Raw genomic sequence first — 27995 nt, 5'->3', positions numbered from 1 at the left:
CCTAATAACATGTCCTGCATTGGTGAATTTCTCCTGTGTGCGGCAGAATCACCTGAAGAGCTTTAAAAACCACTGATCCTGATTCAGTAGGACTAGGGCAAGGCCCCGTCATCTTTATTTTTCTAAAGCTTCAAGAGATGCCCATGGGGAGCCAGATTTGCAAGTCACAGCTATAGTACTTACATACCTACCAAGTTATTTTCCATAACAAGATAATATTTATTCCATGCTTACTACATACTAGATCTAAGTGCTTTCATTTGGATCATTTTATTTAACCCTCCAACAAAAACTCCAAGATTTAGGTAATAATTATCAGTCATACTTTAAAGATGGGAAAACCAAAGAACAGAAAGTTTAAGGAAGTTGCTCAAAGTCACTTACTTAGCAAGCTGGTGATGGAGTGAAGATTTTAAACCAGGTGGACTGGTGCCATGGCCTATATACTTAACTACCAACCTATATGGCCTTCACATTTGGTATTTAATTTGAGCTGTGCCATAAATCTGTGCAGTATGCTGGTGTTGCCATTATCCCCAATGTATAGATGAGGAGACTAAAATTAAAAACTTGACCAAATGTACAGTAGTCAATGTAGCAGCTGGGGCTTATACCTGGGTCTTATCATTTGAAGTTCTATGCTCTTCCCATATTGTTGCAGAGAACTTTAAGTAACCAAGTATGATAGTTATTTTATAAGGTCTCTCATATGCATCACCTCTTCCTCTCTCCTGCTTTGGCCCATGCCTTCATCCTATAGGTTACTCTGACAAGAGCTTAAACCAAAAGCCTTCTTCTATTTTTACCTGCTCTCTGCATACTACTTCTAGCTCCAGCTCCACCCACTAAATCACTAAATGTAGCACATCAAGCAACCCTTTTGTTTAGAATTCGATTAACATTTGTACTATTTGTCATCTGTAGTAGGTTGAATAGTGTCCCCCCCAATTTATATATATATACACATTCCTAACCTCAAGAACTTGTGAATGTAACCTTGTGTGGGAAAGGATTTTTATAGATGTAATTAAGCTAAGAATCTTCAGATTAGATCATGCTGAATTATATGGACAGGCCCTAAATCCAATGACAAGTATTCTTTTTTTTTTTTTAGTTTGTTATAGATGTGTTTTTTAAAAAATATATTTTATTGATTTTTTACAGAGAGGAAGGGAGAGGGATAGAGAGTTAGAAACATCGATGAGAGAGAAACATCGATCAGCTGCCTCCTATACACCTCCTACTGGGGATGAGCCCGCAACCAAGATACATGCCCTTGACCAGAATCAAACCTGGGACCTTTCAGTCCTCAGACTGACGCTCTATCCACTGAGCCTAACTGGTTAGGGCATGCATGACAAGTATCCTTATAAGAGAAAGGAGAAAAGACACAGACACACAGAAGAGAAGACCATTTGAAGACAGAGGCAGAGATTGGAGTCTTGCAGCCACAACCAGGGATCACCTGGAGCCTCCAGAAACTGAAAGAAGTGAAAAATTCTCTCCTAAGCCTCCAGAGGGAGCATGGCCCTCCAACACCTTGATTTCAGACTTCTGGCCTCCAGACCTGTGAGGGAAGGAGTTTCCGTTGTTGTAAGCTGCCTAGTTTGTAGTAATTTGTTATGGCAGCCCTAGGACACGAATACACCATTTCTACACCTCTTCTTGACTTCAGGGCTCATGCCATGTGTGGCTTCCCTGCTCATCCGGACCTCTGTCTTGAATAAACCCTCTGCCCTACCTGGTGCTCCTTCACTGTCTTCTACATGGGACCTTCATGTCCTTTATGTACCTTCCCTCACGTTGGAAAGAAGACATGCCACCTTAGCAGACTTCCGCTCAGCAGGGAACTGTCCTCTGAGGTGGCATGATGTGGAAAAGATGAGCTCTGAAGGACAGGGGGGTGCTGTGGGCAGGGCACTTTGCCCATGAGTTACTGGCCATGTTTTCTCCTTCCTTTATTTTTTTAAGACCCTTTGCTATGTTGTCTCCATTAAAGAACATGCCTGAGACTTAACAAGTCATACCGCATCCTTGAGCATCATTTGTCAAGTAAGGATGTTTGACAAGGTGACCCCTTACTCTCCTTCTAGGTCTCATATATAAGGTATAGACTACAGAGAAATTCTTTCATGTAAAGGAATTTTTTGAGCACCTATTAAGTGCTAAACACGGTCCCAAGAGCTGGGGTTACAGCAATGAGATAGATGTGGTGTCTTACCTCCCAGAGCAAGGTTCTTCCAGGCTGATGATTACTGTGGTCTGGATCACCAGGAGGCCCAAAGGGGAGGGGTGAGGAGCGTGTGAATGCAGAGGAATAGTGACACCCGAGAAAGGCAAGGAATAGCTTTGTTTTATTCTTCTTTGGGGTGGTTGGGTGGGAAGGTTTACATTTTGACATGGGTGAATTTGAGATGAAAATTCCCAATGCCCAACTGAAATTACAGGTTTTAGAAAGGGACCAGAGAAAGTCAAGTCTATTGGCTGAGACCTCAAATATAGGTAAGGTCAGCCCAGGGGGTGAAGAAGAACGCAGGGGAGCGGGTCCTGGAGGTGTCAGGGCCTCATCCCTTGCCCCCTGTGCAGCGTACATGCTCTCACGCCCACTCGCCCACGGGACCAGCATCCAGGCTGCAGTGAGAACTTTGCCTTTTTCCCCAAGTCCCGCCCTTGTAGGCGGGGCGAGGGCGCCACGCAACCGAGTCACCAGGAAGAAGAAGCCGGGTAGGCATGGGCGTGGCCGCCGCCGACCCCCAAGGCGGATCTGGGAGGGGCGCCCACAGTCGGGGGCGAGGGGACACGGAACCCCTGGGAAGGGGGGATGCCCGGATGCAACTGCCAACAGCGCTGAGCGCGGGGGCAGTGGCTGCGGTTGCGGCGCTGGTGGCCGCTCTGCTCCTGATACGATGCCAGGACGCGGGGCCGGGGGCCGGCTCCAGGTAACCCACTGCTCTGGGGACAGAGCTGGGCCCCGCACCCTTTTGCGGAGGAAGGAGGGATCCGAACCTGGGGTAACAAGGGGGTACGGGGCCGCTTGGTGCCAGCAGTTTGTGGGCCCTTCCGAGCGGTGGGTTGGCACCCCGCCCTGCAGGTGACTCAGCACTTTCCCCGGGGCCCAGGCTGCGGAGAATAATACTATCTTCCTCCAGAACGAACACACATTCCTTGTTCCCCAGGGTGAGCCAGACCATCTCTTACACACCCTAAGATCCGCACCTGTTGATGTTATTTCTGTAGCATGGCTGCGACAGAGGCGCTGCCCAAGCTTCGGGAAGACTTCCGGATGCAGAATAAATCCGTCTTTATTTTGGGCGCCAGCGGGGAAACAGGCAAAGCGCTCTTAAAGGAATTGCTGGAGCAGCGCCTGTTTTCCAGGGTCACAGTCATTGGCCGGAGGAAGCTGACGTTTGATGAGGAAGCTTATAAAAATGTGGTGGGTATTTGAGACTCAAAATGCACCCGCAGTGATTCAGCTTTGTGGACAGAATTTCGTGTTTAATTTAAGGTTGAACATGGCCCGTCAGTGGTGGGCGCTGCAAGAGGTGATCAAAATGTGGCCAAGGTCGGTCTGTGGAGAGCCCAGTTGCTGGAAGCTGGAGGCCTGGGTTGTAAGTTCAGGCGGGCCTCCCCTCACTGTATGGCCTTGGGCAAAGTCCTCGCAGTCTAAGGCAGGGCCTAGATTGCAATGGGAGCTAGGGAGACAGAACAGCATTGCTGAACTGAGTTCTAGAGACAGTCCACTTTGCTTGTTTTGTCTCCCTGTTCACTCCACACTAACCTTGTCAGTGAATCGGGAAATGCTTGGCACAGCAGAAACAGTCTCTACAATTGAAAGTAGGGCTCACCTATAAGGATTTGCCCAGCCTGACTTCCCAGGGCTGCAGTGTTGTGTCTGTAAGTGAAATATTCCTTCCCCTCACTATCACTTACACTTTCATGGTTAACCAAACAACACACCAGACTTGAGTGTGGTATAAACACCCTAAATATTTGAAGTCTGAGCTTCGTGGAGAGTCCTGAGTTATTTGTGAAACTCAGTAAATTATAGTGTAATCCTGAGACCCCCTAATAATAGAACTTGGTCCCACAGGTTTCACAGGTGGAACATTTCGGATAACAAATGGTCTCACAAATAAATGTTCTTGACTCCTGCAAGTCCAAGTTGAGGTCATTTTGCATATGTCTTTGGTCCCTCAGGACTTTTCTGTTTAAAATGGACATCTTTGCAGGCAGTAACATGTAGCCTTCCTAGTCTGGCTTCATGGGGTGTGCCCGATACTTCTGGTGATTAGAGACTGAAATCGAGTCTGTGCTTTGATAGTCTAGTTTTGGTGGTGCATCTTTTGGTCAGGCACTTAATGCAAACATTTTCCTTCAATGCTGTGTACAGTGCCAGGAAGATCCTTTTGAAAGAGGTGATGGTAGGGAAGGAAAGCAGCATTTTATTTGAGTTCCAAGATGATGGATGAGAACTTCTCAAACTTTCTCTTTTAAGTTTCACAACAAACTTAGGTTAGATGGTGGTGCTTAAGTTTTAGTGAACATGAGAATTTCTAAGAGTGTTAGTTTAAAAAGAGCAGTTTCTGACTCAGAAGTATTGGTGTGAGACCTAAGAATATGCCCTTTTATCAAGCCACCCACTGGCTGATTTTAGTGCAGGTGGTTCATGGATTGGGCTGAAGGAAAGATTATAATTTGCATTTTACTCCTGAAAAACTGAGGCATATGATAAAAATAAATTGGCCAAAATTACATGTTTAGGAAGTAGCAGGCCCAAGACTCCAATGTAGGTATTTGAGATTCCAAACACCATCCTTAACCCACATTATACCTCATTGCATTGGTATCCCTCCTGGTAATATGCAGACAGGTGTCTTATTTTTCCAAAGAGAAAATTATAATTGAACCTGACTTTAGAGATCTAGATCACCCCTAGTCCAATTATGTGTACCAGGGCTGTATTAGTGCATTGTTGATTTGAAATTCAGATTAATTGGGTTTTGGTGGGAGAAAATGAGCTTGCAAAATTTGATGTTAAGTGGTCAGACTCTTCACTAATGCTCTGTAATTTTATTCTTCAAATGTAGAGGGCTATTTAAAATAATGACATCAAGTTCTATTCAGCTGTGTCCTTGTTGTCTAGAATCAAAAAGTGGTGGACTTTGAAAAGCTGGACGACTATGCTTCTGCCTTCCAAGGTCATGATGTTGGATTCTGTTGCCTGGGTACCACCAGAAAAAAAGCCGGGGCGGTAAGGAAGAAATATATCCATATCCCTGTTCATTGGCCAGTACTGTCAAAGATTCCTTTCTTACTTACTCTTTTTCTTTACATTTGCAGTGCTTAATTGTAAATAAGCCCTTATCATTGAAAATTTCATATGCTGCCCTCGCCTTTGCTGTACTTTGAATAGCAGTGATAAGTTCATCTTTCCTTCAAAGTAATCCTTGAGTTCAGGCCTGTGTGCGTATTTACATCGTCTTGCAAATATTGCTGTCACTACATCCCCTGGCTAAACCCGCTATAGCAGAATAAAAGTAACTAGCTCATGCTATTAACAGTAAGCTTTTTTTTTTATTTTTCTTTATAAATATTTTAAACTTAAAGCATTCTCTCTCACTTGAGTGATTTTCTTCAACCTATTTTTGTGCCAAGCTTTAAACTTCTGGGATAGAACATCAGAACAGAGGCACGATTCAGCTAGCCTCCAGTGATGACTCAGCCCCAGCAATGATTCAACCCCAGCAGTGATTCAGCCTTAACTGACGCAGAACTGTTCCAGCACATTTTATTTTATTTTTAATGGTGCTCTAAATTGCATTGCCCTTATCTAGAAGTCATAGTTTACTACATAGTTAGAAGTCATAGCTTACTGTGTAGATCTTGAGCAAGTGTTAATACATCTTACTTATACTTTGTCCCTCTAGCAGAATTTACTTGCTGGAGCTAAACATGTCCATTAAATATGCATGACCACAGTGCCGCCATGGGGCTTATTGTGGGTTTATAAACAGGTCCATGCATCAGAATTATTAGGAGAACACATGTTTAAGAACTATTGATAGCAGCACAATTCACCATAGCTAAGATTTGGAAACAGCCCAAGTGCCCATCAGCAGATGAGTGGATTAAAAAACTGTGGTATATCTACACAATAGAATACTATGCTGTGGTAAAAAAAGAAGGAATTCTTACCATTTGCAACAGCATGGATGGACCTGGAGAGCATTATGCTAAGCAAAATAAGCTAGTCAGAGAAAGATAAATATCACATGATCTCACTCATTTGTAGAATATAATGAACAACAAACTGATGAACAAAAACAGAGGCAGAGAAGCATCGATCAGACCGTCAAACCTCAGAGGGAAGGTAGAGGAGGGTGGGGGTTAGGGGGGGAGACCAACCAAAGGTCTTGTATGCATGCATATAGGCCTAACCAATGGACCCAGACACCAGTGGGGTGAGGGCATGAGTGGGGGGAGTGGGGGGGCAATGAGGGAATAAGGACACATATGTAATACCGTTATCAATAAAGAAAAAAATAAAAATAAAGGACTATTGGTGAATATCAACCAAGGAGTTAGGCTCAGTTGTATTTCTCTGGCCTCCTGGTGATCTAAAGAATAATTCCATGTATGCTTTCAGTAGGGATCTATTTCCAAATCTTCTGCAGTTCTACCGTGTCCACTTTGGAAGACAGCTGGGTTCTGAGCTCTGTGCTGAGAAGTGTCCCAGGATTTGGCACATTCTCTCTCCTAGAAAGGGTCATGTTCCTGCTCAGTGGCTAGTGCAGTCTTCATTGTCCAGGGATACTCACAAGCGGTGTGTCCTCTAAAGGCATTCAAAAAGTTTTGGTCTGTCTGAAGTGCCAACCTGATTTTGGTGGTGACTCAGCAAAAATAACAGAAAACAAAACACTGCATTAGGCATAGAGCAGTTGATTTTCATGACATAAGGCAAATCTCATAGGGAAAGAAGAAATTGCTTTATTGCATCCAAATTGTGTAATGCAATTTTAATCAGAGGCATTGGGTGACTTTCCTATTTAGAACATTTTTTTAGATGGATTTGGTTCCCCACTTCTCAGTGTGCTCAATATCTTTTCTTTTCCAAAATCAGTTTGAAAAGAAAAGACAAACATAATAAATAAGTAAACAGGAGAAAGACTACTAAGGCAAAGATGGTCTCAGAAATGAGTTAGGGCTAAATGGTTTAAGGTGATAGTGACCAAAAGTAAGCTGCCAATTTTTAATCCAAGGGCTTGTAAACTACATACTGTGGGCCAAATATAGCCCTTGTTTTGTACAGCCCCTGATCTGAGAATGTTTTTATACTTTTAAATGATTAAAAAATTCAAAAGAGGAATAATATGTTGTGGCACCTGAAAATATAAGAAATTCAAATTTCAGTATCCATAAAGTTTTATTGGAACATGGCTATTCTCTTTACTTTATTATCTATGGCTGCTTTTGCACCATGACGTCAGAGCCATGTAATTGCAACAGAAGCCTGCAAATCTGAAAATATTTACCATTCCACCCTTTACAGGAAAAGATTGCCCACCCCTACTGTAATTTCTACTGTTGTATTTGATGTCTAGGAGGGGACATGTGAAGTGACAAGGTCCTAGGTGGTTTGAGGGACCCAGATCATAGGCTCTGGATACTAGGTAGATGTGGGACCCCAGGTGTGTGCTTAGCTCCAGTGGACCGCTGCCTCCTTGTCTGTACTGAGAGGCAGGTGACCACTAAAGCCCGTTTGGCCCGCAGAATTCTTTGATTTTTATAACACAGAGAAAAGAAATTCCCAACTGGGAAAATTCTGTGAGAGTATAGAGATTTACTCATGAATCCTCAGTACCTGTTTGGCTTTATTTTTCTACCCAGAGCTCTTCCTCTAACCAAGATCTTGATTCCATCACTGCACATCAAATACAGAGGTGCTCTCCAGGATACAAACAGCTGGGGTGTCAGATGATAGCATTTGTTGTTCATCGGCATCTCTGTTTTCTAGTCTGATCGATAGGGTTGGAGAAAAGGGGAAAGAATCTGAAGCAAAAATATGGCTAAATGGGACCCTTTACAGAACGATAGATCTGCCCTTCTTGGAGAAGGACCCCCCTGACCTTGAGTCATTTTGGCATGCTTGCTGGTTTCATCAGTCAATGCTGAAATACTGTTTTAGGGAGAGTTGTTCTTAAGCCAGTGTTCCCAGTTTTCAGGCGTTGGTAAAGAAGACTAGAAGAAATACTTAGTAGCTTTGGATTTTAATAAGATTTGAATAAATAGTAATTGGAGAGTTTGTCTCCCTTGATGTTTGTGGAGCCTATGAAGATACCTCTGCTGAGTCGTTTTACATTGTGTTTATTCTTTCAAGTGGGAACTGGGAAAGGAGATGTAGAGTGGGAACGTATTTGATCAATTCCTTTTTCTAGAAGGAACTCTGATTTCTAGCTTAGAGTCGCCTACACTGACTTAGGAATCATAAAGACACATTAGCATAATGAACTTCATGCTCTCAGAAGAGACGTCTTCTCTCCTGCCCTATGGTTAGGGAAAGTAAATACAGTTTTTCCAGAAATTGTGTTTCTGGGATATGGAGAAGCTTGTTTTAGTTTGTTTTTCTTTCTTTCTTTGCTTTTCTTTATTTTTTATTTTATTTTATTTTTTATTTTTTTGCGCCACTAGAGAATAAGAAAAGGTGTTAGTAAGATTTTAAAGATGGCTCCTTTCTATCTATCAATAGAATCTTCCTCACTCTAAAGAAATTGATGTGTGCGGATGTCTCTGAGTCAGTTGGCAGGATCCACGTTTACGTTTGGTTTCTAAGTCCTTGAAAGCCATTGACCCCGTTGCTTTTGAATTTCATTCACCAGCTAAAAAGGCACGCATCAGGGTGGGGGAAGTGAAATTCAAAATTTGTGGGCCTGGAAAAAATGCGTATTTATAATCAGCTTGAGGGCTCAGAGGATTTGTGAAATCGGTTTGGATTAACAGCCATTGGTTGCTAATAAAACAATATTTAGCTTTGTCCGGAGAACAGCGATGGAGAAAGGTATGGGCACCTTGTCAAGCGGGCCCATTGAGCAGGGATGATGGGTTAAGCGTGGGGGTCTCCGAAGCAGCGTGGGTGCTCCTCCTTCAAGGAGCGGTTGTCAGTTGTTAGCGAGGCCAGTGAAAGGAAGGACGCCAGAGTCTGATGGCTGGGGTGGTATTGATGTGCCTTAGCTGACTAATCAGATTGAAAAAGTCCCATGGTATTTATGTCACTTTAATTTTCATCAAACAATTGGAGCCGACAGCACTCTATTAAGGAGAGGTTGATCCAGAACTAAAGCCAAATAAATTAGGGTCTCAATTTAATCAAATTATCCCTCTACTGGCTGTGGATTAAGTGAGAGAGACAGCGTCGGTCTAGAGACTGGTGATTGGCTGAATCTTTCCCTTCTTTTTAAAGAAGCTGATGAAAGAAAAGCATTTTAACAGAGACAACTATAATGCACCTTCCAAGAAATAGTGATAAAACCACAGCCACAACAAAAAGAAACTTATTTTACCAGTCAACGATGTCATTTTACTATGAACAACGAACCTGTTATTAAAATCCGAGTTCTGGTGAATTGCAGTGAGGGGAAGAAATAGACCTGGAAGAGAAAGTGAGTGTTTTAGAATTTTTCTGTGTAGTTTTGGATTGTTTTTCTTGGCACACTATCAGCACATGTAAAATCTCATTTCGGAGGATGGCTCGGAGGAGAATCACCTCCCTCTCTCAGGATGTGCTGAGAATTAAAATTGGTTTGCTTCACACTGATTTAAGAAAGCAATAACCTATGTTCAAATCAGTATGTAGGACAGGTCGTCAAGTCAGGGTAGAATGTCCAAGTATAGATACAAAAAGAGATGGTGTTCATTCATTAGTTAAGACTTAAGTTTATGTTCCCTAACGTAAGGCAGAAAAATGAGGCTGTTGTGCTGGGAACAATGAGAAAGGAGAACAAGAGAGGCTTTGGGGGTGATAGTAATGTTTTATTTCTTTTCTTTAAATATATTTTATTGATTTTTAGAGAGAGGAAAGGAGAGGGAGAGAGAGATAGAAACATTGATGAGAGACAACTATCCCATCAACTTTAATCAGCTGCCTTCTGCACGCCCCTTGCTGGGGATCGAGCCCACAACCCAAGCATGTGCCCTGACTAGAAATCGAAGTAGAGAGAGACCTCTTGGTGCATGGTATATGCTCAACTGCCGAGCCACACCAGCTGGGCTCTATTTCTTGATTTTAGGAGCTGGTTGCAGAGTAATGTTCAGTTTATGAAAATTCATCAAGCCCTATACTTACAATATGTTTACTTTTCTTTTATGGTTTACTTCAGTACAAAGTTAAAAATGTTTGCTTGGGGCTATTGTTTTCAAATTGAATTCTGTATTAGTTTTCTTCCTTTTTTTTCAGTTTTTTTTTAATTTCAAGAAAAACGATCTTAAATATAATAATGTTACATGCAGTAAACCTTAATATTTCAAGAAAAACGATCTTTTTTAACATTTTAAAAATATATATATTCTATTGATTTTTTACAGAGAGGAAGGGAGAGGGATAGAGAGTTAGAAACATCGATGAGAGATGAGAGAGAAACATCGATCAGCTGCCTCCTGCACACTCCCCACTGGGGATGTGCCTGCAACCAAGGTACATGTCCTTGACCGGAATCGAACCCAGGACCTTTCAGTCCACAGGCCGATGCTCTATCCAATGAGCCAAACCGGTTAGGGCAAGAAAATGATCTTAAATATAATAATATTACATGCAATAAACATTAATATCTCAAAAAACAATTTTAAATATGATAATGTTACATGCAATAAACATTAATATTTCAAGAATAAAATGATTTTAAGTAAAGTAATATTACCCAAACTGTACTAACATAGTCTGATATCACAAAAGTTCTAGGAAATATTAAAAATCTGCAAATAACAGGATTGCTTCTATTATATTCTAGAATATTTTTTTCTCCCTCTGGCTCTATTTTTGTTCATCAGTTTATGTTGTTTATTATATTTCACAAATGAGTGAGATCATATGATATTTATCTTTCTCTGACTGGCTTATTTTGCTTAGCACAATGCTCTCCAGTTTCATTCATGCTGTTGCAAATGTTAAGAGTTCCTTCTGCAGTGTAGTATTCCATTGTGTAGATGTACCACAGTTTTCTAATCCACTCATCTGCTGATGGGCACTTAGGCTGTTTCCAAATCTTAGCTATGGTAAATTGTGCCGCTATGAATGTAGGAGTGCATATATCCTTTCTGATTGGTGTTTCTGATTTCTTGGGATATATTCCTAGAAGTGGGATCAGTGGGCCAAATGGGAGTTCCATTTTTAATTTTTTGAGGATAATTTCCTTCCTTTTTCTAAAAAAAATCTTTATTGTTGAGAGTATTACAGACGTTCCCCTTCCCCCACCTCTCCTATTGCTTTCCTCCACCCAGTTCCTGTCCTGCCCCAGGTATTAGTTTTCCACAGCTGCTGTAACAAATGACCTCAAATTTAGTGGCTTAAAACAATGTAAATGTATTGTCTTACAGTTCTGTAAGTTAGAAGTCCGGCATGAACTTTGCTGAGATAAAATGAAGGTGTTGAGAGGGCTCTAGAGGAGAATCCGTTTCTTTACCTTTACCAATTTCTCTCGGCCACCCGCATTCCTTGGTTCATGGTCCCCTCTTTCCATCTTTAAGGCCAACTGTGGGGGATCAAGGGCTTCTCACATTGAATAACTCAAACCCCTTCTGCTTTCCTTTTCTACTTCTAAGGACTCTTGTTATTGCATTGGGCCCAGTTGGATAATACGGAATAATCTTAATTTTAGGCCAGCTGATTGATTAGTAACCTTAATTCTACCTGGAATCTCAATTTCCCCTTTTAATCATAAATTTTTTTTCAATTACAGTTGACATACAATATTATGTTAGTTTGAGGTATACACCGTAGTGATTAGACATTTACATAACTTATGAAGTGATTACTTTGATATGTCTAGCAACCATCTGACATCATACAATGTTTAATACTATTGACTACATTCTCTATGCTATACTTTACATCCCATGACTGTTTTTATATCTGGCAACTAGTATATGTTAATCCCTTCAACTTTTTCACCCATCCCTCCCCCCAGTCCCTCTCTCCATTTTTGCAGTCATCTGTATCTTGCTGTGGAAACTAACCTACTCACAGGTGTGGGGATTAGGGCGCGGACATCTCGGAGGGGCCACTGGTCTGCCTCCTGAAAGCATGAATTAGTCATTTTTGTTTGGTGGAGATAGTGTGGGAGAAGAAGGCACATGGGTATAGTAGAGAGCACTGCTCAGGGAGTCCACAATTTGCACTTCGCTCTCAGCTGTCTCACTTATTAGCCGGCAGTTCACCAGACCACTGAGTCTTGTTTTCACAGCTCTATAAGCGGAGGTGGGGTGGGGGGGAAACGTGGGATGTGATGTTTCCTCAGGTGGTGTTTCTAACATCTCCATATGAAATAAAACGTTTAGGATCAGCCCTAGCTGGTTTGGCTCAATGGATAGAGCATCAGCCTGCAAACTGAAGGGTCCGGGGTTTGATTCCCGTCAAGGGCACATGCCCAGGTTGTGGGCTCGATCCCCAGAAGGGGGTGTGCAGAAGGCAGCTAATCAATGATTCCCTCTCATCATTGATGTTTCTATCTCTCTCTCCCTCTCTCTTCCTCTCCAAAAACAATAAAAATATATTTTAAAAAATCACTGGGGCAGCAGTCAGCCTTCAGATTTACAATCCTTATGACATAAAACCTCATTTACATCATTGTGGGTACCTCTGGAGTTCCGATTGAGGAGACTTTAGACTTCTCAACAGCTGTCTGAGTTTGAGGATGCCAGATTTTGGGTGATCCCAGGAAGCGTTACTACATGGGATTTCCTTGTCTGGGGACAGGCACGTGTCCTTATGAGGCCCTGGAAATGAGTCTTATATTATGCTGTTTGCACCATTCTCTCCCCTCCTCCTTTTATCGCCTCTGAGTTCTTTTCTTTTCTAATTGGGTTTGCCTTTTCTCCACTTTCAAGTATTTTTGGAGCACCTACCATGTGCTGGGCATGTACTGATGCTGAGATCTGAATTAAGAAGAAAGACCCAACCATTACCCTCATTGGACTGAGTCTAGACTGGGATTTCCAAACATTCTTGATCATGTACTTTTAGTAAAAAAAAAAAAAAAAAAAATGGAGGATGCACTGTTTACTAATATGTAAAACATACACAAAGTTGGAAATTAAATAGACTGTTCTCATAGTGCCTGGGCAGTGTTCTCAGCCCTGCTTTGAGACCCTACCATGCTAGAGTTGACACAGAATAGAGAAAACAGGAAGAACTGTAAAGGTGTAAAATTGTTAAAAGACAAAGAACCATGTGACTAAAAACAGTCTTGCAACTTGATATCATTGTTACTTTTGCTCCTTGATGATTTGTTTGGTGTCTGTGTTTCAATGCCATTTTGTTTGTTTTTTAATTTTTATTTAAGTTTTTGAAACAAGAAAAACAACAGTTCACCCACGGGCTTTGGTTTTTCATTGCGGTCTGGCCTTGCTGCTAAAGCTGGTAGTCTATCCCGAGGATCACACTTGGAGCCTTTCCCAAGGTCTAAGACCAACAGTCATGCATTGCTTAGATGCATTTTATTTAGATCCTGTCACCCCTCTACCCCCATCAAACCTCCTAGCCTGCCACCCAGGCTGAGTAGTAATCTTTAAGATGAACTCACAGCTTTTTGGAAATAACTTATTTCTGTTCCCCCCTCAGGAGGGATTTGTTCGTGTTGATCGAGATTATGTCCTGAAATCTGCAGAGCTGGCAAAAGCTGGAGGGTGCAAACATTTCAACCTGCTGTCCTCTAAAGGAGCTGACAAGTCGAGCAATTTTTTGTATCTGCAAGTTAAGGTTTGTGCGTGTTTCTCTCTTATATATACTTTGGGGAACCCTAGATAATTGGCAGTGCTAAATAATAGAGAATGCTAAATATTACAAAAATGCCCTAATTGCATTAGATTACACATTTTTATAGCTACAGGGACCATTGTTTGCAGGGATATATTTAGTAAACAGAGTGATTGGAAAGATAATTCCCCCCTGTTGAGGACCCAGTAATCCTGAAATGAGATATAGCAGCTCTGATCTTGAATTATCAGCATGGAATCTTAACATTAGAAGAGACTTTGAGGCAGTGACTCTTAGACTTTTCCAGAGTAGATGATATTTTATTGGTATGGTTTTTGTCCTCAAGGAATTTGTAATATGCTTGTTTTGGAGGATCCTTAAGTTTGGTAATTCGCTAGAAGGTCTCACAGGACTCAGAATATAGTCATACTCCCAGCTATGACTTATTACAATGAAAGGCTATAAAGCAAAGTCAGTAAAGGGAAGAAATGCATGGAGTGAAGTCTGGAGCAAACTAGGTACAAGCTTCCAAGAGTTCTCTCCCAGTGGAGTTGCATGTGCTTAATTTCTCCAGTTGTGAATATTGTCTACCAGAAAAATTCACCTGGGCTCAGGAGTCCAGGGTTTTCACGGGGGTCAGTCCCATAGGCACCCTCAGCTTAGAAACAATTACAGACTTCCAGAAGGAAAGTAAGTGTTCTGCACAAACCACATTGTTTGTACAAATAGTGTAAGCACAGTCAACGACCCATATCAATTTCAGCGGTTCTCAACCTGTGGGTCGCGACCCCTTTGGCGGTCGAACGACCCTTTCACAGGGGTCGCCTAAGACCATCCTGCATATCAGATATTTACATTACGATTCATAACAGTAGCAAAATCACAGTTATGAAGTAGCAACAAAAATAATTTTATGGTTGGGTCACAACATGAACTATATTTAAAGGGCCAGAAGGTTGAGAACCACTGAATTAGGTTATGATGGGACCATTCCTGAAATCCAAATTCCCAAGCCAAAGGCCAACCTTGCAAGCAAGCTTTTCTGAGATAGCAGTCTCAGCCTGCTGGGTTAACTCTTAAGCACCCTGCTAACAGAGACAAAGCACATCTTTGTAAAAAGCTAAGTGAGAAACGTGTCCACATAAAAACTTCTATCTGAATGTTCATAGAAGCGTTATTCCTAAGAGCCAGAAGCAACCCAAATACCCATCATCTGATGACTAGATGGATAAAATGCGGTATATACATACAAAATGTATTATTCAACCACGAAAGGGAATGATATATGCTACAACATGGGTGAAACCTGAAAACATTATGCTAAATGAGGGAGGGCAGTCACAAAAGGACACAACGTGTATGATTCCATTTATATGAAATGTCCAGAATAGGCAAATCTATAAAGACAAAGATTAGTCGTTGGCTAAGGCTCAGAGGGAAGGGTGGGACTGAGTGCTATTTGGTACTGGGTTTCTTTTTGGGGTAATAAAATATTCTAAGATAGCAGGTGAAGTGGACAAAACTCTGTGAATATACTAGAAAACATTAGTTAGTTAGTTAGTTAGTCCTCACCTGAGGATATTTTTCCATTGATTTTTGAGAGAGTGGAAGTCGGGGGGAGAGACAGAGAGAGAGCATTGATGTGAGAGAGACCCATTGATTGGTTGCCTCCAGCATGCACCCCGACCAGGGCCGGGGATCAAGCCTGCAACTAAGGTACATGCCCTTGACCAGAATTGAACCCAGGACCCTTCATTCCACGGGCCGACTCTATATGGACCTAGCCAAACCATCTATGGCATAGAAAACATATATATTTTTTAAAAACTACCTAAGATTGCCCTGGTTGGAGTGGCTCAGGTAGTTGAGCATCATCCTATGCACTGAAAGGTTGCCAGTTCGATTCCCACTCAGGGCACATGCCTAGGTTTCGGGTTCAATTCCTGGTCGGGGTGCGTGTGGGAGGCAACCAATTGGTGTTTCTCACATCAGTGTTTCTCTTGCTCTCCCTTCCTCTCTCTCTAAAATCAATAAAAACGTATTTTTTAAAAAAAATTAGAAAATATTTAAGCATAAGACCATCAAAGATGAAACATTTTTAAAAAAAAAAGGCTACCTAAGATTATAGGATGTGACAGGCGAAGTGCCGAATGAATGGCATGAACAGGCCAAGAAGGGGAGGGGAGCATGCTGCTTAATTCATCCGTCCTTTAGATGTACCTGTTACTGAGCTCCTCTGGCATTTTTGTTCATGGAGATGCCTGGCATGAAAATCCATGGTTTTTTTAACAACTTTTATTTAAAGCATTATCTAGATCAGTGGTTCTCAACCTTTCTAATGCCGCGACCCTTTAATACAGTTCCTCATGTTGTGGTGAACCCCAACCATAAAATTATTTCCGTTGCTACTTCATAACTGTAATGTTGCTACTGTTATGAATCGTAATGTAAATATCTGATATGCAGGCTGTATCTAGGCGACCCCTGTGAAAGGGTCATTCGACCCCCAAAGGGGTCGCGACCCACAGGTTCAGAACCGCTGATCTAGATGTAATATCACTGTCTCTAACCTCACCTTTCTTGGTAGGGTTTGTTAGGAAATGAATAATATAGAGGGGTCTGTGGATCTGCTGACCCACTGGAATTACCTGGAAACCAGAAAAGGTTTATGTCTGCAAGCCTGTAACATTAATTCTGGACTAATGGGAGGTTATTCTTTATGGTTGTGTCACGTATTCTCTCTGGGTCTGTTAGTATCAGTCAAATGAGAAGCTAGGTGACTATGCAGATGTTCATTCAGTGCATTTTCTTTTTTAAAAACTACTGCATGTCAAGATTAAATGATCTCTTCCTTAATGTCCCAGACTCTGGAAAGTTAAGGATACATCTGGATAAGGGTATTTACAAGTATAGTGGACCCTTGAACAAGGTGGGACTTAGGGGTGCCTGACCTCACATGAGGAAAAATCCACGTATAACTACAGTTGGCCCCTCACATATGTGGATTTCCTTGAAGCCTTGGAGTGAGTTTGAACTGTGTGAGTCTATTGAGAAAAACCGCCCACGCAGTTTAAATCCATGTTGTCTAAGGGTCAGTTCTACTGAGACCCACAGAAGCAGATTATCTTCAAAACCCAGTTATTCTCTCTCAAGCATTATAGTAAGTTGGTTTTGATTAAATACTAAAACTGTGGTTTGTTTTTTGTGGTGTGTGTTTTTAAACAGGGAGAAGTGGAAGATAGGGTGGAAGAATTAAAATTTGATCGTTACTCCATATTTAGGCCTGGGTGAGTATTCACGCTACCTAAGAACACACCACTGCTGGCTATTCCCTGGAAGGGAGTTTTCATTTGAAGAGGCTGTCAACTAAGATACCTAAGACAGGAAAGAAGTTGTCTAGGGTGGATTATTCTCTGAAGAGCCCACCTTTTGGCTTTGAAGGAAGGGGTGGGACAGTTGGTGGTGCCAGGTTCAGAATAGTGTGGAATTTCCTGAGTGGCTTTTGCTGGCTTCTTTTTTTTTTTTTTTTTTAAATATATATATTTTATTGATTTTTTACAGAGAGGAAGAGAGAGGGACAGAGAGTTAGAAACATTGATGAGAGAGAAACATCGATCAGCTGCCTCTTGCACATCCCCCACCGGGGATGTGCCTGCAACCAGGTACATGCCCTTGACCGGAATCGAACCTGGGACCCTTCAGTCCGCAGGCCGACGCTCTATCCACTGAGCCAAACCGGTTTCGGCTGCTGGCTTCTTTAAAAAAATCCTTTCCATGCACCAAGTTAAACCTTTTACCCACTGTGTTAGTCTGTTCAGGCTGCCATAACAGAATAACACCATAGACTGGGTGGCTTAAACAATAGAAATTCATTTTCTTGCAATTCCGAAGACTAGAAGTCCAAGATCCAGGTGCCATCAGGGTTAGTGTCTGGTGAGGTCTCTCTTCCTGGCTTGTAGATAGGCTCCTGTGTGTCCTTGCATGATCTTTCCTCTGTGTGGGCATGGAGAGAGAGAGAGAGAGAGAGAGAGAGAGAGAGAGAGAGAGAGAGATTGATATCTGATATCTCTTCCCCTTCTGTAAGGACACCAGTCCTATCAGTTTAGGATCCCACCTTAATTACCTTCCTAAAGGCACTGTCTTCATGTGCAGTCACACTGGGGGTTGGGGCTTCAACATGAATTTAGGGGAGACACAGCTTAGTCCATCACACTCTCTGGTCTGAATGCAGTTTACCATCCTTCCCTCTGCTTTTTTGTTTTCTCTTTAGAGTTCTGTTATGTGACAGGCAAGAATCTCGCCCAGGTGAATGGTTGATTAGGAAATTTTTTGGCTCCTTACCAGAATCTTGGGCCAGTGGGCATTCTGTACCAGTGGTGACTGTGGTTAGAGCGATGCTGAACAACGCAGTGACACCAAGTGACAAGAAGAAGGAACTGCTGGACAACAAGGCCATCCACGACCTGGGGAAAGCCGACGGCTCTCTTAAGCCATGATCACACCTGAGAAATGCTTTTTTTGGTCAAACTCAGCACCCATCACCTAATCGCCAATTTAAAGGTCTAAAAAAAAAAAAAAGCATGCTTTAACTGGGTTTCACTATTTTCAGCCATCCGGGTCCAATTAAAAAATGATTGTGCTCTGCCCCAGCAGCTGGGAGCCTGGTTGTTGACCCTTGAACAACATGAGTTTGAACTGAGCAGTTCCATTTATATGGGGATTTTTTTCAATAAATACTGCAAATGTATTTTCTATTCCTTATGCTTTATTAATATTTAGCTTATTTTTTTTTTTTTGGTGGGGAAATCAAGTTCTAGCTCATTTTATTGCAAGAATACAGTATATAATACATATAACATATAAAATATGTATTATTGTGCTGTTTATGTTGTTGGGAAGACTTCTGGTCAACGGTACGCTTATTAGTACAGTTGGCCCTCTACATCTGCAGATTCCCAACCTCAGATAGAAAATATTGTTTCCAATCCACAGTTGCTTGAATCTGTGGGTGTCAAACCTGTGGCTATGAAGGGCAGAGTGTAAAGTTTGGGGGGTTAAAAGTTATATGTGGATTTTCAACTGCACCGGGGTAGCACCCCTAACCCACATGTGGTTCCAGGGTCAACTGTAAGCACCCAGGGAGCTTTCCAAACATGGGGCTTCACAGGCCCTGTCTGCCTCAGACCTTCTGAATCCAATATTTTGGGGGGATGGGCACAGGAATCTGTTGTTTTGTGTGAGTTTCCCCTGGTGAATCTGATGCCACTGGTGCGGAGGCCAGCTCTGAAGTGCTTGTCTGCAGAGTGACGGCAGCAGTGCAGACCTTATGTAGCATGCAGATGAGTTCTGTTCTAAAATTGTTGACATTCGGGTCTCCAAGATACTCAGTGCTGACTGCATATAATTGTGTCAGTGAACATTGTGCCTTACTACTTCTTTAGAATATATAATAAAATTTATTATACAACTGAGCTTTTATAATTCCTAATTAAATAGAGGAATAAAAATAAATGGACAAATCCTGGGCACCTCTTAGATTGTTAGGAAATGCCCAAGTATCAGTGGTAATATGCAGTATTTTGGCCAATGGGATGATATAATAGCAGCTAATATTTATCAAGTGCTTGCTAAGTGTCAGCCTTTACATATGCTATCTGTCTGTCCTTGAACCCTCCAAACAATCCTTGCAATGGTTATAGGTGGTACTTGCTGTTAGTGAACAAAGGTTCACTGCCCACAGCACACAGAAGCCAAACTATGGCACAGGCTTATCTTTAAGAAAAGGAAGGAGCTTTATTCGCAAGTCAGCTGGAAGAAGACAGGAGGCAAGGCTCAAATCTGTCTCATCCCGGGCTCTGGGTGGGTTTTAAGGAGTAGCAGTTAAGGGTTCACAAGTGTTGCTGGTGAGTGGTGTTTCACAAGTATTATTCGTAAATGGTGTATTCCAGGTCTAAACTTTGGTTCCGGGTCTTGTTAGAAACAGGATAGGACCAGGCTCGGTGGTTACACTGTCATCCTCATATCCTAGATGGAGGAAACTGAGGCTCACTGTCATTAAGAGCCTTGCCCAAGGGGCCAAAGCCAAAGACCTGAAGCTAGGAAATGGCAGAGCCGGCATCCTAACCCTAGTCAGCCTGATCCCAGGATGTGTATTTTTAACCACTCTGTAAGAGCATCCACTATTTCTATAATTCCAGAAAGCTGCAGTCAATTTTTGCTGGATCAGTACGTGCTGTGTGTGAATTAAATAAAATTATTTGGGTTTCTCCCTATAATGATTAACCACAAAATGTTCACATAGCAGTGAAAGTACTTCTCAAAGTGCTGCAACTTAAAAACTACGGAAAAGGAAGGGGAAAGGCAGAAGGGTCAACGTGAAGAGGAGCACACAGTGATAATTTCCATCCTGGAACAAAGGGTGGTGGTGAAACTTGTCTTAACGTTTGTGCCGGGGGAAGCAAAGTTATTTGAGTGGTTCAGTCAATTTTTACAGGGTCTACAGGATGCCAAGTTCATTTCAAGTTTCTGTGGGCACTGGAAGATAAAGGCCAGTGGATCGTCCCCCCACCCCCACCCCGCACCAGGGCCAGTGGGCTTTAGGAAGGAGATGGGCCATCTTCCTCCTGCCAGGTGGGGTTCCTTTGGGGCCAGACTCTGAAGAGCCTGTGTCTTTGGGTGACAACAAGTGTGGGCTCCAAGAAGCAAGGCCGAAAGTAATGGCAGTTAAATCCAGTGGCCAGTTTTAAGTTATTCTCTGTATATTATTTCCTTGCCCACAAACCTGTTGGGCCTTGTTCAACACTCTATTGTGGTCTTAATAGTGAGTGGGAAGATAGGGGAGAATCTGGGCTCATCTTTAGAGCAGAGAAAAGAGCTACTCCCTCCCAAGCCTAGCTTTATGGTGAGGCACAAACTTTAAGGGACAAAATTCTGATCCAGTCACCCCTCTAAACTCGGTGTTACTTTTTTGTTTTAACTGTTAACATTGAACGGCCGGGTGTCACTAAGGGGTTTAGCAGGCTTCCCTTCAAATGTTATACTGACAGGGAGAAGATGGTTCTTGCTGGAGAGTTTATGTCAGAAAGATGAAGGAAAAAGTTGGGTGGGCCTTGGTAATGAAAGGCCTTGAATTTATGCATTCATTCAGTTTATTAAATACCTCTGATGTGCCATGGGGCACATAGGCAGTGCGGATATATCAGTGAACAGTAGAGTCTATCCCAACGGAGCCAGCAACTATTCTGACAATGCCCTACGATGTAAGGGGCTGCAAACTTAATAGTTGATGAATTCTGTCCTCTTGGAGTTTACAGTGAAGGGACAGAAGTATATGCAGAAGAGTTTCATAATAATACAAGGCATCTGTTTCATTCAACATATTTATTGACTACCTATTATGAAGTAGGCCATGTGTTATGTGTCAGAGAAATGAAATAGAGACATGGCCTTACCCTCGTGGTGCAAACAGTGTTGTAGGTAACAAAGAAGAAAAAAAGAGAAAAACAAGCAAATGGTAGGTGCTAAGAAACTTAACAGGAGGCTGCTGGAATGACAGTGGATCCTACGTTAGAAATAGTGGTGTGAGGAACTTTCTGCTGAGACAAAAAAATATCTACCTATTTGTAGAGTATTCTTAGCAAAGGCCTTGAGGTGGGAAAATGATGAGTCTAAAGAAAAGGCTGGAGGATGGGGCCCAAGATGAATGGTTGAGTTGAGATGGAACATTAGGCAGGATTGTGTAGAGCCTGGTAAGTCATGGTAGTCAATTTCATTTTAGAAACATGTGCCACAAGCATGCTAGCCTCTGGGATTAGAGTTTGGGACATTACCTACCGAAATTACTGTTTTCCACTCCCACCTAACAAAGCAGTCTATGGTTTGAATAGGTATAGGGAAGAGAAGAAGGACATGAGGCATAGAAAGGTTTGTGTTCCTCCCACACAGCAGCCAGAAAGTTACTTTCTAAACCAGCGATTTTCAACTGGTGTGCCACAGGATTTTTTAAAACATGCAGTACCTGCCGAAACCGGTTTGGCTCAGTGGATAGAGCGTCGGCCTGCGGACTGAAAGGTCCCGGGTTCGATTCCGGTCAAGGGCATGTACGTTGGTTGCGGGCACATCCCCAGTAGGAGTGTGCAGGAGGCAGCTGGTCGATGTTTCTCTCTCATCGATGTTTCTAACTCTCTATCCCTCTCCCTTTCTCTCTGTAAAAAATCAATAAAATATATTTAAAAAAAAAAAAACCAAAAAACAAAAACATGCAGTACCTGACTAGTCAGGGGCACTGTCCTCTTTTCCCTCAGACTGTCACATAAAAAATAACAACTACCAACACAATAACCGTCTGATGTGAATGAATAAAAATTATACCTATTTTGTCCTGGTCGGGTGGCTCAGTTGATGGAGCATTGTCCCATACACCAAAAGGTTGTGGGTTTGATTTCCAGTCAGGACACACACCGAGGTTTCAGGTTCAATTCCCAGTCGGGGTGTGTATAGGAGGCAACCCATGGATGTTTTTTTTCACATCAATGTTTCTCTCTAAAAAAATCAATGAAAACATATCTTTGGGTGAGGATTAAAGAAAGAAAAAAAAATCATACCTATTCTTTTTGTCAGGTAGGCAAAAAAAAATATTTTTTTGGTGGGCCGAAGAATATTAGTAATTAGTTGATGTGCCATGAGATGAAAAAAGTTGAAAATCGCTGTACTAAACACATCTGACAGCTCTGGTTGGGTAGCTCAAGTGATTAGAGTGTTGTCTGATACAACCAAGGTTGCCAGTTCAATCTCTGGTCAGGGCACATACAATAATCAACCAATGAGTGCATAAATAAGTAGAACAAGTTGATGTTTTTCCATCTAAAATCAATAAATAAAAACTTAAAAAATAAAAATAAATAAGTAAATACATCTGACAGTATTACTCCCTTGCTTAACCAAACAGGTCAACTGCTTACCGTTGTTGAGGATAAAGTTAACAATTATGTCTAAACACTTTACATGTATTACAATAACCCCGTGGTTAGTGCATTATTTCCATTTTGTAGTTGAGGAAATGGAGGTAGGGAGATGTCAAGTAACTTGCTCAAAATCATAGAATTAGGCAGTGTCTACAAAAGAAACATCCAAACCTGTAGAGAATTTTTATAAGTTTATTTGAGCCAAACTGATGACATAGGCTGGGGAGCAAGATCTCGTGTGCTCCGGAGAATAACAGTCTTGCAGTTTCTTTCATGCGTTTAAAATTAAGGAGGGAATGTAAGGAAGATTACATAAAGATGGGAAAAAGCAAGGCCAGGATTGGATTACAGGATAGTTAACTAGGTTCTGTGCTTTCTTGAGGGTGGTTATGGTTAATTTCAAAGGTGTATTAACCCAGATGCACAGAAACAATGGACAGGGCTTGCTTAAGGCAAAGATGAACCTTTTACTAAAAGTTACTAGTACATGCCTGGGGTTGATCACCCTGTGGAGTTACTTTCCATGGAAAAGTGACAGAAGAAGTCAAACCAAGTAGGTTGGCTCTGGAGTCCATGTTTCACTTAACCACTGGACATTCAAGACTGAAATCCCTAAAGCAGCCTACAAGGCTTTGGTCTGTAGTACACCCACGCTGGCTCCCGCAGTTCCCTCTCCCCCAGCTTCACCGCAGGGGGATGGGGGGCGGGGGGAGCCCAGGAACCAAAGGAGGCCGGCTCCCGCCTGTGTTCTGCCTCCTCCGCCACCAGAGGGCGCCGCGGGCCGCTCTCCCCTCCACGAACCCAGAACGGGGGAAGCTCGGAGGGCGGGGTGCCGACTGCAAAACCACTTCGGCGTCTCCCCACCCACCTCTGGGCACAGGGCTGCGGGCGAGCACTTTCCGCTAAAGCCTGTGGCAGCCGGAGGAAGAAACCAAAGTCTGTCCAAGACTGAGACTCTCAAACCTTTTCTCAACGCGCTGACTCCGGGCGCACTGCGGCAACACTGCGGCGGGAGGAGGCGGAGCTCGGGCCGCAGCCCCGCCCACCCGGGCTTTCGCCACGCCCCCGGCCCACGTGACCAGCGCCGCCATCTCGGGGCCGGAAGCGCTCCCTAGCCCGCGCGCGCGCTCTCGCGTGTCCAGGCGCCCGTGAAGTGCCCCCAACTCCTTCCCTGCTGCGCGCGTGCGCGCGCTCGTTCCTGGGCCCCGGTCCGAGAGTTCCTCGACGGCCGCGCGCGCCGCTCAGCCCGGTCCCCGCCCCCAGCACGCGGGCTCCCGGGGCATCTCAGCCATGTGCTCGCTAGCGTCGGGCGCTACCGGTGGGTACTCCCGGCCCCTCAGAACCCGCGCCGCCCAGGGGCTGATGAAAGACCCTCTCCTCCCCTGCAGGCTCCGGGGCGCGGAGCCGGGCGGTAGGGCTTTGCTGGGGGTGAGGGGGGTGCGGGAGGTGCCGGGGAGCGGGACGCGGGCGGCGCTCCCCTGCAGTGGAGCCTCTCCCCACCCACCTCCTCGTGCGCGGGGCCGGGCGGGCCCTGGCGTCCGAAGCGGGGCTGACTTTTGCGTGTGCTAGGCGGCCGGGGCGCCATGGAGGACGAGGAGGACCTGCCGGACCTGTCAGACAGCGGGGACGAGGCCGCCTGGGAGGACGACGACGATGCTGAGCTCCCCCACGACAAGCAGCAGACGCCCTGCCTGTTCTGTGACAGGTTCGTCCGCTCCGCGCCCGGCGGTGCCCGGGCCACGTGGGTCCGCGTGCCCTGCCCTCGCCTTCTCCCGCCAGTGGTTTGGAGCGCGGGCTTGTGGAGAAGGGAGACCCCAGGTGGTATGGAGGGAGGAGCCGTGGCCTGGAAGCCGGGTCGTCTTCGGCGGCCTCGGTTTCCCCTGTGTAACAGGAGAGGGGTTTGCACTGGATCTGTGGTTCCCAATCCTGGTTGTGGACCTGTGTCACCTGAAACACTTAGGAAAGAACGCAGATGCAGAACTCCGCATCACAGTCCTTCTAGGTCAGGATTTCGACCCAGGAATCTCTTTTAATAAAGGCCCCGATCTCAGGTGACTCTAACCGATAACAAGTTTCAGAGTCACTGAACAATAATCTCTCTGGAGGACCCTTCCAGCTTTACCACTCTGTGACACTGACCAGCAGAGAGCTTCTCAGGTCCAGTACTTCATTTGAACCATCTATATATTTAAAAGCCTAAGTGACCAAAGGACCAGTCACTATGATGTGCACTGACCACCAGGGGGCAGACACTCAACACAGGAGCTGCCCCCTGGTGGTCAGTGCGCTCCCACAGGGGAGCGCCACTCAGCTGGCTGACGGGCTCCAGACGCCTGGCTCACAGCTGGTGAGCCCGGCTTTGGTGGCGGGAGCCTCCCCCACCTCTGGCAGTGCTACTGAGCGGAGGAGGCAGCAGGCGCAACGGGGCGGGATGAGCGGGAATGGTGTGGTGCCCGCCCCGGCTTGGGCTCCTCCCCAGCCGCCTGCCACTTCGGGCACTACTACATCCCTTAGGGGATGCCGACTGTCCGTTTCAGGCCAGCCTGCAGGGATCGGGCCAAAACCTGCAGTCTGACATCCCCCGAGGGGTCCCGGATTGAGAGAGGGCACAGGCTAGGCTGAGGGACCCCATCGGTGCACGAATCCGTGCACAGGCCTCTAGTTTAAAGAGTAACCCTTTTTCGTTAGGGCTCCCCTCCTATTGAAGGGGAAAGAATTGATGCCTTTTCACTTAGGTTAAAAAAAAAAAAAAAGCTCCGGTATCAGTAACTTGCTCAAGGTCACACAGCTGTGGTTTGTCCTATCCAAACCCACGTTCTTTCCACATACAATTCTGCCTCTTCATCTCCACAAGCATTGACTCTGGCTGCTGTCCTGGCATGTGAACATGAAAGAGGCCTTTGTGGCATCTGCCAGGGTCACCTGAATAAACATTTTCCAGTTTTCCTTAAATCTGGGCATGGTGCAGGTTTGGTGGTAGGTTAGCGCCTCTGGATTCATCATTGTTCGCACCTGTGGCCTCATTGGGGCAACTGTAGAATGTCTACATATCCTCCAGGCACTGTGACATTTGTGGAGCATCAGGGTGGACTTGTCTGTGACAGACTTTTTTGCATCAATACTGCAAAAAGGACGGGTCTTGGTAAACATTTGTTGAGAGCTAACTGCTGCATGGCGCTGTGCGAGGCATAGAAAAGAGGCACACGGCTTCTGTGCTGTGTGTGCCTGCTTTGCATCCTTCAGTTTTGCAGGTCACATCACCGAGAGACTTGGTCCTCACAGTGTCGGTAATGCAAGTACTTTGGGAACACTACAAGGTCACCTTTGAAGTACAGCACTTAGGGAATATGCCAGCTGTAAAATTACATTGTATGCTTTATTTCTGAAAGTACTCTGAGCTTTGCCAGTTCAAAGCCTCCAAAAACAGAATTGACACTTAGAGGAGAGAAAAGTCTTATGAGGGGAATTTTCATATCTTGAGAGAAACGGAATCTGTCAAAGGGAGTTCTCTTTCTTAAAAGCCTTTTGGTAAATTCGGTGCTTTTAATTGGCAAATAAATTACCTTTGACATTTAATGGGGAGTTGGTTTGTTTTAGGTGTAAAATGGAACTGAGAAGAACTGATTCCCTACAGTGGTTCTCAACCTTCCTGATGCCGCGACCCTTTAATACAGTTCCTCATGTTGTGGTGACCCCCAACCATAAAATTATTTCCGTTGCTACTTCATAACTGTAATTTTGCTACTGTTATGAATCATAATGTAAATATCTGATATGCTATATGTGTTTTCCGATGGTCGCGACCCACAGGTTGAGAACCGCTGCGAAGTTCTGGTTCCTGACTCTACAGAGAATGTTTGTTCTTAATTGGGAATAAAACTAGAAACCAGCAGGTTGGGGGGTAAAGGGAGTGTATGTTTAACATAAAATCAATATTTAGACTTCTTGGAGACTTTTTCATGAAGCTATTTATTGCTTGATTTTTCAGGTTATTTACATCTGCTGAAGAAACGTTTTCGCACTGTAAGTCTGAGCATCAATTTAATATCGATACCATGGTCCATAAACATGGTGAGTATTTTTTAGAATAAGGAAAATTTTAGTTTTGAAATTTAAGTTCAAACTTTGTTTTTCCAGACCTTTCCTTTTCTAAACAATAATGAAATATATAGCAACAACCTATCTTTTTTTGGCAGTGGCCTTAGGGGAAAGATTAAATATAAGTGATTCTTCTAGATAGGATTTCACTGTAAGCTTATATTGACTTCACAACTCAAAAGGAAGTCAATATAATGATTGCATTTTTATCATATTAGAATTAAGGAGAGCAAGAGAATATATTAGAATTAATGAGAGCAAGCATAAAGGTGGACTTGGGAAAGGAGGTGTAACATTATGAAAAAAGACAACTTATGTGAAAAAGCATGTGAAATTCAAGGCATACAAGGTCGAGTTTTATAAGTTTGGTAAGAGATTATAGAAAAAGGATTGATGAAATTAAGGTGGTAAGTAAAATATTTAGATGATTCTTTTGAGACTTGCATTTAATCATACCTATTTTACTAATAAAGCTTTCCACTTCTTTAAATGGATATAGAAGACCTGCACTGTTCCACTAAAATTAAATACAGAATTATTTTTTTAGTCTCTGTATTTACTAACAGCTGCAAAGGGCATTAGATAAATGTGACATAATATATTTATAAATTTAAATGCAACTACTTTTGAAAGGCATGGATAACTTAGTCTCATTGGATTTTTTTCATGTTTTTAACATGCATTTTTAAATTATGACTTGGAATCATACTGTAAATATAACTTTGTACTAGAGGCCCAGTACATGAATTCGTGCATGGGTGGGGTCCCTCAGGGTGGCCTGCGGGGATCGGGCCCCAGCTTATGCCCCCATCCTTGCAGCCCCATAACCCAGCCTGGCATCCTGCCGTGGCCTGGTGCTGCACCCTCACCTGCTCCACCATCCCACCTACGGGGTGATCAATCTGGGCCAGGCCCCTGCCTGGCTCCCTCAGCACCTGGGAGCCGGGTGGCAGCCCTGCCCCCCGCCGCTG

The 27995-nt window shown here is 43.6% G+C and overlaps 2 protein-coding genes across 8 annotated transcripts in view; both read left to right on the top strand.

Moving 5' to 3' along the window:
* Positions 1 to 2683: 2683 nt before the first annotated feature.
* Positions 2684 to 18710, top strand: HTATIP2 (HIV-1 Tat interactive protein 2). 2 transcript variants are annotated; one of them, XM_070428163.1, is made up of 6 exons: positions 2684 to 2724; positions 3238 to 3433; positions 5144 to 5251; positions 13829 to 13966; positions 17189 to 17250; positions 18234 to 18710. In XM_070428163.1, the coding sequence occupies exons 2-6, from the start codon at positions 3239 to 3241 to the stop codon at positions 18457 to 18459; spliced, it is 729 nt and encodes a 242-aa protein (XP_070284264.1). In that variant the 5' UTR covers positions 2684 to 2724; position 3238; the 3' UTR covers positions 18460 to 18710. The 2 variants fall into 2 exon arrangements, with proteins under 2 accessions (XP_070284264.1, XP_070284263.1); XM_070428162.1 differs by lacking the exon at positions 2684 to 2724 and adding an exon at positions 2760 to 2939.
* Positions 18711 to 24045: 5335 nt separating this feature from the next.
* Positions 24046 to 27995, top strand: part of PRMT3 (protein arginine methyltransferase 3) — a 144551-nt gene continuing 140601 nt past the window's right edge. For 5 of the 6 annotated variants that reach the window (XR_011472968.1, XR_011472970.1, XR_011472967.1 and 2 more), the window contains exons 1-3: positions 24054 to 24244; positions 24496 to 24631; positions 26915 to 26997. Coding sequence is in view for 2 of the 6 variants with exons in the window: in XM_070428160.1 (XP_070284261.1) it covers positions 24217 to 24244; positions 24496 to 24631; positions 26915 to 26997 (247 nt within the window). In the remaining 4 variants the exon portion in view is untranslated. Of the gene's footprint in view, positions 24245 to 24495; positions 24632 to 26914; positions 26998 to 27995 lie in introns of all 6 variants that reach the window. The other variant, XM_070428161.1, reaches the window with a different exon arrangement.

The sequence above is a fragment of the Myotis yumanensis genome, unplaced genomic scaffold (genome assembly GCF_028538775.1).
Source record: "Myotis yumanensis isolate MYYU_CA2020_CCGP unplaced genomic scaffold, mMyoYum1.0.hap1 SCAF_10, whole genome shotgun sequence".
NCBI lineage: Eukaryota > Metazoa > Chordata > Mammalia > Chiroptera > Vespertilionidae > Myotis > Myotis yumanensis.
This window is presented reverse-complemented; position numbering and strand designations above follow the sequence as displayed.